Genomic DNA, 13,768 nt, shown 5'->3' on the forward strand with positions numbered 1-13,768 from the left:
GAGCAGAAGATAATGGGCTGGAGTTTCATCTTAGATTAAATTCCTTATAAAGTTGGGGTGGGATAGCAATATCTAGATTGGGTGGGGTAGCAATATCTGGATTGAAAAGAATGTTAATTCTGTCTACTATTGTCAGTCCAGTTCTTCAGAGGCTGAGTTTCAAAATGAAGACTTTAGAAAAGGAGATGACTTTGGATCTCCCCAAATCGTTGGTTATTAATAAGCAATTCTCTGAGGTGCTAAAGAAGTTGCAGAGGTAAAATCAGCAAGACTTGGCAACTGATTGGGTAGAAGTTGGAGGAGAGAGAAGTCTAGGAATCTTCACCACACCTTGGGAGGTAATTTCCTGAAGTTGAGTTTGGGGAAAATATTATTTCTCCTTTAATTTATAGGATATCAGGTGATATCTAGCCTCTTTTTTTGACCTTTTGCATAATAATAATACAGAGACTTATTCAGGTATCTAATTTAAAACCCATTTGAAATTTTTCTTATAAAGAAAATGATATCATTAACATTAACTATTCTGACTTATAAGTAAAGATAGCATTTCATATTCCTTTCCAACTTTCATCTGGAAGCCATTTAATAAATGCTTGTGGAATTGATCTTTCTTATGACATTATGAGATCAGTAGTGTGAATATTATTCTCATTTTTAAAAATAGACTCAGAGTGGTGCAGTGACTTGCCCAAAGTAACAGAGTAAATAGGAGAGTGAAGATTAAAAACCTTTCCTTATTTGAGGCTCTGTCCTTTGACTTTGGAATCTTTCAAAAACTGTACTATAAAGCGAAGTTTTTAAACTTTTAAAAAATTTACTGTGTGATAAAGGAAATAATCAGAAAGAACTGAATTCAAATCCAGCCTGAGACACTCACTAGCTACTCTTAACTGCTGTTGGTCTGAGTTTCCTCATCTGTAAAATGGGGGTAATACCTGGACAAATAGGTGCCAAGCCTAAAGTCAGGAAGACCTGAGTTCAAATTCAGCCTCAGGCAGCTGTGTGACCCTGGGCAAGTTACTTAACCCTCACTTTCCTCTTCTATAAAATGAGGCAGAGAAGGAAATGGCAAACCAGTATCTTTGCCAAGAATACCCCAAAAAGTAGTCACAAAGAGTTGGACATAACTGAAACGATTCAACAAGGTATAGTAGGTACCTTACAGGGTTGTTGTGAGGACCCATTTGTAAAGAACTTTGCAAACCTTAAAATGCTATTGTGCTAACTGTTGCTGTTCATTGTTACTCAGAACTAAGAATGCAAAAGATGTGAAATGTTAATTAGATTATTAGCATTAGAAGATTAGAAGATCACTTTTGGTCTTCCAAAAAAGGACTGGCATGCTCTTCTCAGGGGGAAATGGAGATCTACTGCACACTGAAACCCCAAGAAGAATTTAATTGGTTGGGATAAAACAGTATTTTTATCATAGTCCCATCTTAAGAGACTATTGTGAGAGGATCTGGGATTCAGAGAATGCGCTGCTAGGTAGATTTGCTATGCAGGACTTCTAGGATTTAATCAATTTAAGTTTCTCTGATTTTTAAATATGATCCCTCATAGAAGCAGCATATGTCCTACAAGAAATTCTTTTTCTTCAACCAGCACCAAAAGACAGCTGCTCTTTCTCTTAAGGGCAGCATCTTCTCATTCAAAAAAAGTCACACTCTCTGGGAGTGTCTACATCCTGTTGGGGGAGTTAGTGAGTCAGCCACAGGACAGTGGACGTTGCCTCCCTTCCCATTCCCATCCTATCCTGACATAACCTAGCATGTCAAGAGTATGGGCGTGGGCCAGGGATCTTACAAGGGAGGGGTAGAAATGAGCAGAAATGCTGAACATTATCAAAAGCTTCTCCGAGTCCATCAGACCAGATTTGTTATTTCACAACCCAGATCATATTTTTAGGTTTATTAGTTTATCGGGTTTTTTTTGGAAGGGGGTTGTTTCTTTTGTTGTTGCTAAAGCTAAGAAATTTCATCTTATAGACTGAGTTCTGATGATATTTACACATATTGAATTTACACATTTTCAATTAAATGAATATTTATTAAACACCTACTATGCACACCTACATATAAATCATCCTGCAAATGGTTTGGGAAATAATCTCTTTTCATGTAAAGCCCTATTTTTTTCCTCAAGTCAGCTGAAGTTGCCCCTCCCCAAAATACCAATAGAATTTTAATCATATATGAAAATTCTTCTTTAAGAAGTCATGGTGTAACTTTAATAAGCACATCTGTCATTTTTCTTGGAGCTAAGTGTAACCTAGAAATTACAATTAAAAACTGACAGTCTGTCATTATTAGTGCAAATAAACAAATCGAAAGCAGGGCTAACAAGATAAGGAATACTCTCTGCTTCCATAAGACCAAAGACATCTAGACTTTGGAATGCCAAAGCTGAGAGAGATTCTAGAAAATTCACTTTAAAAAAAAGATGAAATGAAGAATCAGAAAGGCTGAGTCACAACCCTCCCCCCCTTTCCCTCACTCAAGGTCACTCAGCTACTTGGTGACAAAAGGTCTGTTTCCTGGCACTGAAACCAATTCTCTTTCTGGATTCTGGATTCTGCTACACAGAAACATCTGTTAATAACCAAAGTTATCAACACACCGATATGTTGGCATACTGAAAAGTCATTATGATTCTATTTCAGGACAAAGGAAGAAACAACCACCTAATACTGGAATGGTTGATATCCTAGTATTTAGGATATTTTAAGCAGGAAATAATAGAACTGTTTCTACAGGCCTGATGATAAATAATATAATCTTTCATATGCATAGAAGACTTGTCTTACTCTTGGCTTTGAGTCTGTTTTACAAGAGTCAGAATGACTTGGAGTTCAACCACCCCCAGGCGTCACCTGGTGATAAATTGCAGGACAGCTGCCTGGGGTGAGGCAAACAGTCCAACTTCGATAAGTTCAAAAAGAGTCACTGATACTTATATAGAATGTTATTTTTCCTTTGTAACCACCCTGTATAGTAGAAATATTTTTATCTCTATTTTACAGAGAGGGAAACTGAGGTCAGGAGAGGTTAAATGACTTGCCAGTATCAAACAGTTAGTAATACCTAGTTGTAAATTCATTGCTCTTCCTGGTTTAATGGTCCATTAAGCAATATGGGATAAAAATTTATCAAGGACCCATAATGTACTAGACACTGTTAAGTGCTTTGCAAATATCTAATTTAATTACCATAACAGCCTCAAAAGGCAGGTGCTCTTATTTTACATTTTTATGTCTTTTTTATGTTGAGGAAACAGACCAATCACCAATAGAGTTTTAATCATAAATGAAAATTCTTCTTTAAGAAGTCATGGTGCAAACTTTAATCAATTCCTTTAATTTTAATTTCCTCTGTCTCCTAACTTAATTCTTTTAGGGTCACTAAGGTAATAATTCAGTGATCCAAACTTTAATTTTGCTATTAGACTTAATAGATCCCTAAGTAGGACTTGCCATGAACAAGATTATAGAGTCAGGGTTCCAGAACTGTAAGGGGTTCCAGAACCCATCTAGTCTAAGACCTTCACTTTATAATTGAGTGAAGCCTAGAGAGATAAGGTGAACTTTTTTTAATTGGGAAAAATATTTTTAATTATATAAATATTTTATTTGTTTTCCAATTATATACAATAGTAGTTTCTACCTATCATTTTTTTGGTAAAGTTTTGAATTTTACACTTTCTCTCCCCTGCCCCCACAGAAGGCAATCTGATATTCTTTATATTGTTTCCATGCTATGCATTGATCAAAATTGAATGTTGAGAGAAAAAACATATCCTTGAGGAAGAAATAAAATATTAGAGATAGAAAAAATATATAGTACATAAGACAACTTTTTGAAAAAAATTGAAGGTAATAGTCTTTGGTGATTAAAGTGAACTTTCAAGGTCACCCAGGCAGTAGGCAGCCAAGCCAAGATTTGAACCCATCTGTAAAATGGTGATGACAGACTACCTTAGTGTGATAAAGTTCAAATGAAATTACTTACTTGGCCAAAGTAAAGTGCTTTGCAAACCTTAAAATGACATATAAATATCAGTTTTTAATACTATGTTTAGGAATCGAATTTCTCCTGACTTTATCCAGACCAACATCATAGTTATGTCTAAATTGCTGAACTGGTCTCTGTCACCTCAATCAATACATTCTCTTAATTTTAATAATGGTCTATTACATATTTAAGTTTAGCATGCAAGGCTGCTTCCCCTGCTGAATATGGGATAAAGTCTAAATATCTTAGCCTAGCATTCAAAATCCTCTAGAGTTTATTATTATTATTACTCACAATAATTATAGTAATTATTATTTATCATTTTAAGTTTTGCAGATCATTTAAAATGTTATCTCATTTGAACTTCAAAATAACCCAGTGAGGTAGATGCTATTATGATCTCCTTGTCACAGATGGGGAAACTGAACCTGAGAGAAGTTAAATGACCCAGCTAACACATGTCTGAAGCAGGATTTGAACTCCTGACATTTGAAGGTTTCCAGATTCTAAGCTTAGCAATTTTTGCACTAGGCTACCCAGCTTATAGTTTGGTCCTTATTCATTCATCCAGACATCTCTAAGCATTCTCCTACTTAAATCTCCCATCCAAGCTACACTGGTTTATCCAAATGGTTCTTGAATAAGTTGTGTCCTTTTCAGCCTTTGTTTATTCAAATCACTCAAAAAGTTCAGCAATATCCCTGATCACTGGTCACTCCAGTGATATATAGGTCAGCCCCTCATATCTGTTTATCTTCTGTTACCCCACTCCGTGTCTTCTGACTAGTTCATCATGGAGGTCCAATATGCTGAGAACTTTCCTTGTGTTGGATAATCATGAAGCATGTGAGTATCCATCAGTCAGATAGCCTTCCTCTCTATGTAAGCAAAGAAAGTATTTTCTTCTTTTATTTTCATATATTTCCAATGAATATAACCTTTCCATGGATCCCTATATCCCCTACACAGCTCTTCACAATATCTCCTGTATATGCGGCCTTCTCTCTACCCATATAGCGACTACTCAAGTTCAATCCTTCAGCACTTTTCACCTAGACTGCTGAAATACCAAGAACCAACTAATTTGGATTGGAAAGAATGCTGAACCTAGAGTCAGGAAGACTTGTGTTCAAATACAGTCTCAGATAGTTATTAACAATGTGTCCCTGGGAAAATTAATTATCCCTGTTTGCCTCAGTTTCCTTGCCTGTAAAATGTGTTGGAGAAAGAAATTGGAAACTACTCAATATCTTCGCCAAGAAAACCCCAAATGAAATCAGACACAACTGAAACAATTCAACAATAATAAATTGAGTCTTTCCCCAATTCAATCAATCCTCCTCTCAGGTGCCAAAGTGATTTTCCTAAAAATGCTGGTCTGACTATGTCACTTTACAATTGAATAAGTGACTTTGGTTCTCTATTATCTCCTGAATGAAATATAAAGTTATCTATTTGACATTTAAAGTTCTTTGTGGGGTGGCTAAGTGGCACAGTGGAAAGAGTGCTGGCCCTGGAGTCAGGAGTATCTGAGTTCAAATCCAGCTTCAGACACTTAATAATTACCTAGCTGTATGGCCTTGGACAAGCCACTTAACCCCATTGCCTTGCAAAAAAAACAAAAAACAAACCTAATTTTAAAATAAAGTTCTTTGCAATATGATCCCTCCTTCCCTTTCCAGTCTTTTTTACACTTTACTTCCTTCTACAAATTCTATCATCCAGCTGATCTACTTGCTATTCTCCCTCAGGACTTGTCATCTCTGATCCTTTGCATGGTTTGCCTCGCATGCCTGGGATGCTCCACTCCTCACTTTTACCTCTTAGCTTACCTCACATCCTTAAAGATCCAACTTAAAGCCCATCTTCTACAGGACTCCCTTCCTCATCTCTCCAGTTCCTAGGGTCTTTCCCTCTAGGCTTACTTTTCATATTCTCTCTCTCTCTCTCTCTCTGAATATTTATACATATATATATATATTTATAGAGAGATATCTATATAGCTAGATAAAGATATTAATATAGATATAGATGATGAGAGATAGATACACATATTTGTGTGTGTATACACACACATATATGTAGATAGAGAAAAGAAGGGAGAGAGGGAGAGAGGGAGAGAGGGAGAGAGAGAGAGCACACTCTATGAATCTAGTTATTTATATGTTGACTTCTGCTTTGGAGGTAAATAGATGATACAGAGGATAAAGTCTCAAGTCTGAAGTCAAAAAGACACGAATTCAAATCCTACCAGATGACCAGTTATCCCAGACCAGTCCCTTAACCTCTACTTGCCTCAATTTCCTCATCTGTTACATGAGGATCATAACAGCACCTACCTGGAAGGATTGTTGTGAGGATCAAATAAAATACTATCCCTCATGCCTGGTAATAGTAAGCCCTTAATAAATGTTTATTAACTGACTTGTTTTTTGAAGCATTCTCATTTTCTGTTCTTCACAGATAATAGTATTCCATGACTTATTGCCAAACAACAATATTAGGAGAATATCAAGATTTAAAAGATGAGTCTTCACTTCAGGGAGAAGTTTGAGGGGCATTCAAAGAACTTTGCAGATCCCCCAAGACAATTCAACCTCTTCTCCCCCTCCTGCTTAATTCTGCATTATCCATGGGCAGTCTATGTTCATTCTGCCAAATACACCAATAGACAAGCTCACCAGCCCATTCTCATCACTCCTTGTCATTGTCTGATGCTTCCTAATTTTCCTAATCAGATTGTTAGTTTTTCACGAGTTTAACATTAGGCTTCTGCCCCTTTGTGTTCTTGTAATCTGGGTGGACTGACACAAAACAGGTGTTCAATAGCTTGCCTCTCTTATTGATGATAAAGCTTTATTATTGGCAATAGGAAACTCCTTCTTTGGGCACGTATGGGAAGGGATTTCTTTCCTATTGCTTTTCCAGTTCAAAAAGAGGTAAACTTTCAAAGAAAAAGAGTGTGGTGGAGGCTGGGGTCATGAGAAGTAAAGGACCTAGTTCTTACTGCCCTTCCACAGATGAGGTAGAACCAAAACTCAGATTTGTTAAAGGCTGAAGGACTCTCTCGACTACAAGGAGATGGAGAATGAAACTTTGGGTCTTTGCCAAGGGTGGTTTCTGCTATACATAAATTTCAGGAAAAAATGGTCATTAATTAATTTCATGGCCATACTGAGCTAATTAAGTTGTCTGGTTGAAAACAGGAATGAAAAACTATGATGCAGTTACTAGTGCTAAAAAGCATTCTAAAGTGGAGCAAGATTTTAAAAAGGAAAAAGGGGAAAGAAAAATCCCAAGTAGAATAAAAAGATGAAAAGTGAGGACTAGTTTCCTCTCTGGGATAGCAATACTCAGAATCCCAGTTGCTTCCATTTCTCTGCAAAAATCTTCCACTCATACCACGAGAGTAACCAGTCCCTCCTCCTGAAACCACACAGCTAAATCACATAATGAGTCATGTTGGCCACTTGCAGAAAATAAGGGGGAAGAAGAAGGGGGGAGAAAATGAGATTTCCAAACACCTGTAGTCAATTGTATTTATTTTAAGCAGCCAAAACCCCAAATTGGAACCTCTTTGCAGAATTACTACAGCTAGAATCTTTTGGGAATGGCTATGGCACAGTGAGCTTTTAGACCAAAGGATGGAAAATCACCTGTATTCAATAGTGTCAAAGAAAAAGAAACAACTAGGCTCTTCAAGTCAAGCAAATCCTCATGTGGCTGGCCTCTTGGGAAAAGAGTCATCGGGGATGTTCTTGGTATGTTCGAACCTAGCCGAGAATTGACTACACAAATCAAACAATTTAGATTTTAGTTCATTTCTGGGCTATACCCATCAATCCATCTGGAACATTTGTTCTTTGCCTCAGTTTACGACCCAAATGGTAAACTGTCTACTGCAATTATCATATCTTCAATCAAAAGAGCTAATAAGTGGACATTTCAGAAAAATCTTTTCACTTTCTGAATCTTACATTTCAATAGCTGCACTTAGGCGTCTATCCGAAAGCGGACTTTGAGGAAATGAAAGCCTTTAGATAGAACATTTACTACAGCTGGTCTAGTAGACTGCATTCTCTTTGAGGGTCTGAACTATTTTTTCCTTTTGTCTATGTATCTTTGGGGTCTAACACAATATATACACAATAATTTGAATGTTCTGGCACAAATTGATTCTAAAGAGAGAGATGAAAGGCAGTAAGGTTTTCATATCTTTAATACAATTTGGGGTTGTCTTAATTTAGCTGTTAGTTTGGATTGTCTAAGCAACAAGTATTCAGGTTGTCAGATACCAATCCATGCATGTCGTGACTACAGTTTTCTTAAAAATGAATTCCTACCTGGTCGTGTTACTCAGTGACGTCGGTGCAGTTCCTGAATGGGACCCAGCCGTAGTTGGCCAGACACCAGGGGAGTTACTGCTGCTACCAGTGTTTTCGGTTTTCTTTCCCTGTTTCTGTTTTATATCATAACTATTTCCAGCAGGCTGTGCTGCTTCTGGTGCAGGAGTCGGTGACACCCCCTGAAACAGAGTAAAGGGATGGAGAAAGCAACAAAAGGGAGTTAAATAGTGCATAAATAAGTGAGAGGACACCAGCAGACCACTGGTCTCATTGCTGTCACAGAACAAAGATTTTAGAATGGGAATCCTAGTTTTTCCTCTTCTTGCTCCCCTACCCCAATAGGAGCCAAGAATAAACTAAAGGTCTTTGAACTCCTAGCTACAATCTACCTCTATTGGTCTAGGACTCCCCACATGTTGTCATTGCTGGATAATTTCAATTGTATCGAACTCTTTTTGATGCCATTTGGGGTTTTCTTGGCAAAGTTCCTGGAGTGGTTTCCCATTTCCTTCTTCAGTTCATTTTACAGATGAGGAAAGGCAAGCAGGAATAAGTGAAGCAAGCAAGGTAATAAGGTATCTATAGCCTAATTTGAATTCAGACCCTCTTGTCTTCAAGGCTTGAGCTTTATTCACTGTGCCACCTAGTTGTTCCAATGTATAGTAGAGAGTATGGAACAAGGCAAAATGAAATGAGTTTCTACACTATCTGAGAGATAGCAGGAGCTTAATAAATATTGACTGGTTGGTTTTCTAGGATGAGAGTTCTCCAACTTTATTCAGCAGTATTCTCTCTCTGATATCCTGGTTCTAGTCCCTGTCAACCAAGTCCCCTGCTCCCTGTCTACGCCCCCCAATTGTAGCTGATTTTGCTGGATCTTGTTAATGGTTACCCAACTAGATCTGTACAATCAGATCCAGTAGGAAAAGAAATATTCACCTTAAGATTCTGCTGATCTTGACCCCCTCTTTGGACCTTATTTCCAGTGGCTGGGTCTCTCCCTGATTAGTTGGAAACTAAATTCTATACAGATTTTTCTACTGCTGCTCAAGTTGCAGAGATCCTTAATCAGGTTCTGTGAACATTTTAAAAAACTTTTCTAACTGTACTTCAATATAATTGGTTTCATTTGTAATTCTACACACTTTATATTATACATTTTAAAACATTATTCTGAAAAAGAGTCCATAGATTTTACCATCTTCCAAAGGGGTACATGATACAAAGTAAAAAACTCTTGGCTTAAGGCTTAATTGATATGGTTCCCTGCCCTGATGGGCACCTCAAGGAAAGATTCCTTAAGGAAAGCCTATTAATTCTTTCTGTAGATTTAGCCTCATCCCAAGGTCCTGCCCCATGAAACCCTTAAGAACCAATATGAGGAAAGGGGCTTGGGTGGGGGGAGTTCAAGCAAATTTGTATAGTCTTTGAACCCTGCCAACCTCAATCTGGCCCATCCAAATGCTAACAATAAGACAGTTCACTCTTTCTGGAGTCAGTTTAAACATTCTTCCAAACTGTCCTAAAAAAGAACAATTAACATCTTCACAGAATAGCAGAACTTGAGGTTTGGAAGGGACCGTAGCATCCAATTGGTCCAACCCACAATCTGAAGTAGGTATTCTTAACTCCTCTTTGGAGATTCTTGGACAGACTTCAGGGGGGTCTTTGAGTTCGGATGGGGAAAAATACATCTTTATTTTTCACTAATCTCTAGTTGAAATTTAACATTTCTTTCAATTATTTTAAAGCATTATTTGGAGGGGGGGTCCATAGACTTCACTAGATTGTCAAAGGAGTCCATCTCACACACACACACACACACACACACACACACAAAAGAATTACTATTGCAATTTCTCTGATAAATAGTTATACAATCTCTGCTTAACAACCTTCAAAGAAGGAGAACTCAGTATCTGCCTAAGTATCCCAACTGATGAAATATGGGGTAGTCTGGGGAAGGCAACAGAATCAATGAGACTGGGGTTACAAAATTGAGTAAATTGGAGGATGGTGTATTTAGGAGGAAAGGAAAACAAGCTGCATTTAAGACATGCTAAGGTTACAATAACTACAAGACAGCCAATTAGATTAGTTTTGCAGGCAGCGGGGAATTCTGACATAATCCTACATACCCACATCTTGGATCTTGGCATAAAGGGAACTGAACTCATAATAAATAAGAGCAAACAGAGAGTAGAGTAAAAAAAAATCTGTGACAGGAAAATAAGCATAAAAAGCATTAGGCAATACTAATGGAACTGAGACAGTACGATGAAATAGAGAACTGACCTCTCTTTTTTTAATTTTGGAAACTAAATCAAAGCCGAATTTGACAGAATTACAGAATCTCAGAATTGAAAAGGACCCCGTAGACCATCTAATCCAAATCATAACTGAGAAATTAATCCTTTCAACAACATATACCTGCCAAGTAGTTACCCAGATTTTGCTTCAAGACCTCCAATGGGGGGAAGGCCATTACCTCCCAAGAGGTTGCAAAGTTCTAATTTGTTAGAAAGGTTCTCTTTATATCCACCCTATGTTTAGCTCTTCTACTTTCACTCACTGTTCCCAATTCTCTCTGGGGACAAGCATAATAAATCTAATCTGTCTTCCAAGAGATAATCCTTCACTTAAAGCCCTAAGTCTTCTCTTAGTCATACATCCCAGTTCTTTCAAATGGCATCATGGTTGTCATTTTCCAGATGTTGTCCAGTCCAGTGATATGCTTCAGTTATAAAAGAAATATTCATATTTTATATCATCAAGTCAATTTGGAAGTTCCACAGAAACATTAGAAGAGGAAAACTAATCAATTTTTTTCCAGTGCTTGACCCAGTGGTTCCTTCTTTACAGGCCCTAGATCAGGGATTCCTAATGGCTTTTGTGATATATACTCCTTTGGAATCTAGTGAAATTTATTTAGAATAATGATTTTAAATTCATTAAAACAAATTACATGGGCTAGGATTACCAATGAAACATATATGATTATATGTGAATATATTTATCAGTATTAAAAAAGACAATGTCAAAGATCCCAGATTAAAAATAATCTGCAAGAAGAAACCGATTTTAGAAATAACACATTTAACAGTGGAATACAAAACAAACAAGTTATCTACATTGGGAATAAAGAAAAACACCTGCTTCAAATATTAGGCAGTTGAGCAAACAAAAATATGGCTTTTTAGGCATGTAAGTAGCTAATTGGAACTTGATATATAGAATAGACCTTGGAAATCATCTAGTACATTCCCATCAATTTTTGTTGTAGAAGTGTTGTTTTAGTTGTGTCTGACTCTTTGTGACCCCATTTAGGGTTTTCTTGACAAAAATACAAGAGTGGTTTGCCATTTCCTCCTCCAGACCATTTTACTGATGAAGAACTGAGGCAAATGGGGTTAAATAACTTGCCCAGAGTCACACAGCTAGTAATTGTCTGAGACCAGATTTGAATATGGGAAGATGAGTCTTTCTGACTCCAGACCCAGCCCTCTATTCACTGGGACACCTAACTGTACCTTCTCCCTCCCCACATACATTTTTACAAATAAAGAAACAAGAGATTAAATGACTTCCCAGGTCACACAGTCAAACCTAAGGTCTTCTGAATTACATGATCTTTTGCTTTCTTCCATCACATTATATTGTTTTTCAACTGCAAATATAGTTTTATATATGTTTGGGTTAAAAAGATCATTTGCATAGGGCCAGAAAGAGAGGAATGTGGGAAGAAGATACAAAGAACTGACAGAAGCTAGGTGATGAAAAGATAATTCCCTTAGCTCTAAATGCTCTTCCAAAAGTGAGACAGAGAATGAACATTCATGAGGGAAGGGCAGGAACTCTTTGGTGGGCTGCAAACTCAACATGAGTTAACGAGAAGATATGACAGCCCCAAAAGCTAATGGACATTTAAGTATGAAGGTGACTGGAATTTCAAAAGCCATGCTATTGAAGCACAAGTAAGGAACAGAAAGGCTTTGGGTATGGGTGTGGATGGGTTTGGCCATGTGTCCATCATCTGAAAACAAGGTTAGGTAAGTGCTAAGAGGACAGCTGTCAGACAATGAATTTATTTATCCTCAGAGGATCATGAAACTGTTTGCTAAGGCACGGAGAGGCTAGGATGTGCAGAAATGAAAAGAATTCTTATATTGTAATCTCTGAAATTACAGACCTGTTAAAATCTGTGAAGTGGAATATATCCAAAACAAGGAAAGTTGGAGTTGCTCTGAACTCTGCCTCAGCTAAACTGCATCTAGAATAGTGTATTCAGTTCTAACCATCATATTTTTTAAAGGTCAATGATGATTTTGAACATGTCTAGTGGTGCTCAGGTTGGTGAGAGGACTGGAAACTATACCATATAAGGATCAGTTGAAGGAACTGGAATGTGTAGTTTAGAGAAAAGGACTTGGAAGGATGCCACAATTGCCTTCAAGTATATAAAGAGATGGCATGTGTTTCAAGGATTGGATTCATTTTTTCTTCATCCCAGAGGGTAAAACCAGGATCAATAAGTGAAAATGAAAGAGGAAAGAGAATACTTCCCAATGATTAGTTGTCCATAAGTGAAATAGAATAACTTGGAACATAATAGATTCTGACAGTAGAACTTAATTGGTCTAATATTCACACACCAGAATCCCAAAACTTCAGTTTTTTTTCCTGTCACACCTTAATGCAAATATAGTCTTATAATTTCTTGGGCCAAAGCCAAAAAAACATCATTTGAATGGGACTAGGAAGAAAGAAAGGTGGGAAGACACATAGAATTAACAGAGACTAAGTGATGAGATGAGTAGTTAGGTAGAGTAGTGGAGAGAGCACCAGGCCTGGAGTTAGGAAGATTGTTCTTAAGTTCAAATTCAGCCTCAGAAATTTACTACTTGTCTAACCCCGGGCAAATCCCTTAACCCTGTTTGCCTCAGGTCCCTCATCTTTAAAATGAACTGAAGAAGGAAATGGAAAGCCCACTTCAGTATCTTTGTCAAAAAAAAACCCCAAATAGGGTCACAAAGAATCAAATATGACAAAAACAAATGAACAAGTAATGAGAAAATAATTTTATTAGTAGATAATTATGCTCTTTATATATAAAAATGTTCATATTATATCTGTGAAGTACAAAGAACAATAAATTTTCAAAGACGATCAGATTTGGGAAGAGTGGGACAAAGTTAGGAATTGTGAAAGGATACAAGAAGTTTTGATTAACAGACATTGTGGTGATAATGATATTAAGAATATGGATACGGTTAAGGGATGAGTAAGATGTACTTCATGGGAATTGAATAGATTGATGAACTGGTTATCTGAGAAAACATTAGCTCATATATTGGAGTCTACTAGTGTATAAGACAAGGTGTTGGGGTAGACAGCAAATCTGTAAGCTAT

The 13,768-nt window shown here is 37.1% G+C and overlaps 1 protein-coding gene across 13 annotated transcripts in view; it reads right to left on the reverse strand.

The window, feature by feature from the left end:
• The window catches only part of TACC2 (transforming acidic coiled-coil containing protein 2), a 295,485-nt gene that overhangs the window by 231,555 nt on the left and 50,162 nt on the right, over nt 1-13,768 (reverse strand). For all 13 annotated transcript variants that reach the window (XM_074233463.1, XM_074233458.1, XM_074233462.1 and 10 more), the window contains one exon: nt 8,357-8,538. In XM_074233463.1, the coding sequence (XP_074089564.1) occupies nt 8,357-8,538 (182 nt within the window). The remainder of the gene's footprint in view (nt 1-8,356; nt 8,539-13,768) is intronic.

This window comes from Macrotis lagotis, chromosome 4 (genome assembly GCF_037893015.1).
Source record: "Macrotis lagotis isolate mMagLag1 chromosome 4, bilby.v1.9.chrom.fasta, whole genome shotgun sequence".
NCBI classification, from domain to species: domain Eukaryota; kingdom Metazoa; phylum Chordata; class Mammalia; order Peramelemorphia; family Peramelidae; genus Macrotis; species Macrotis lagotis.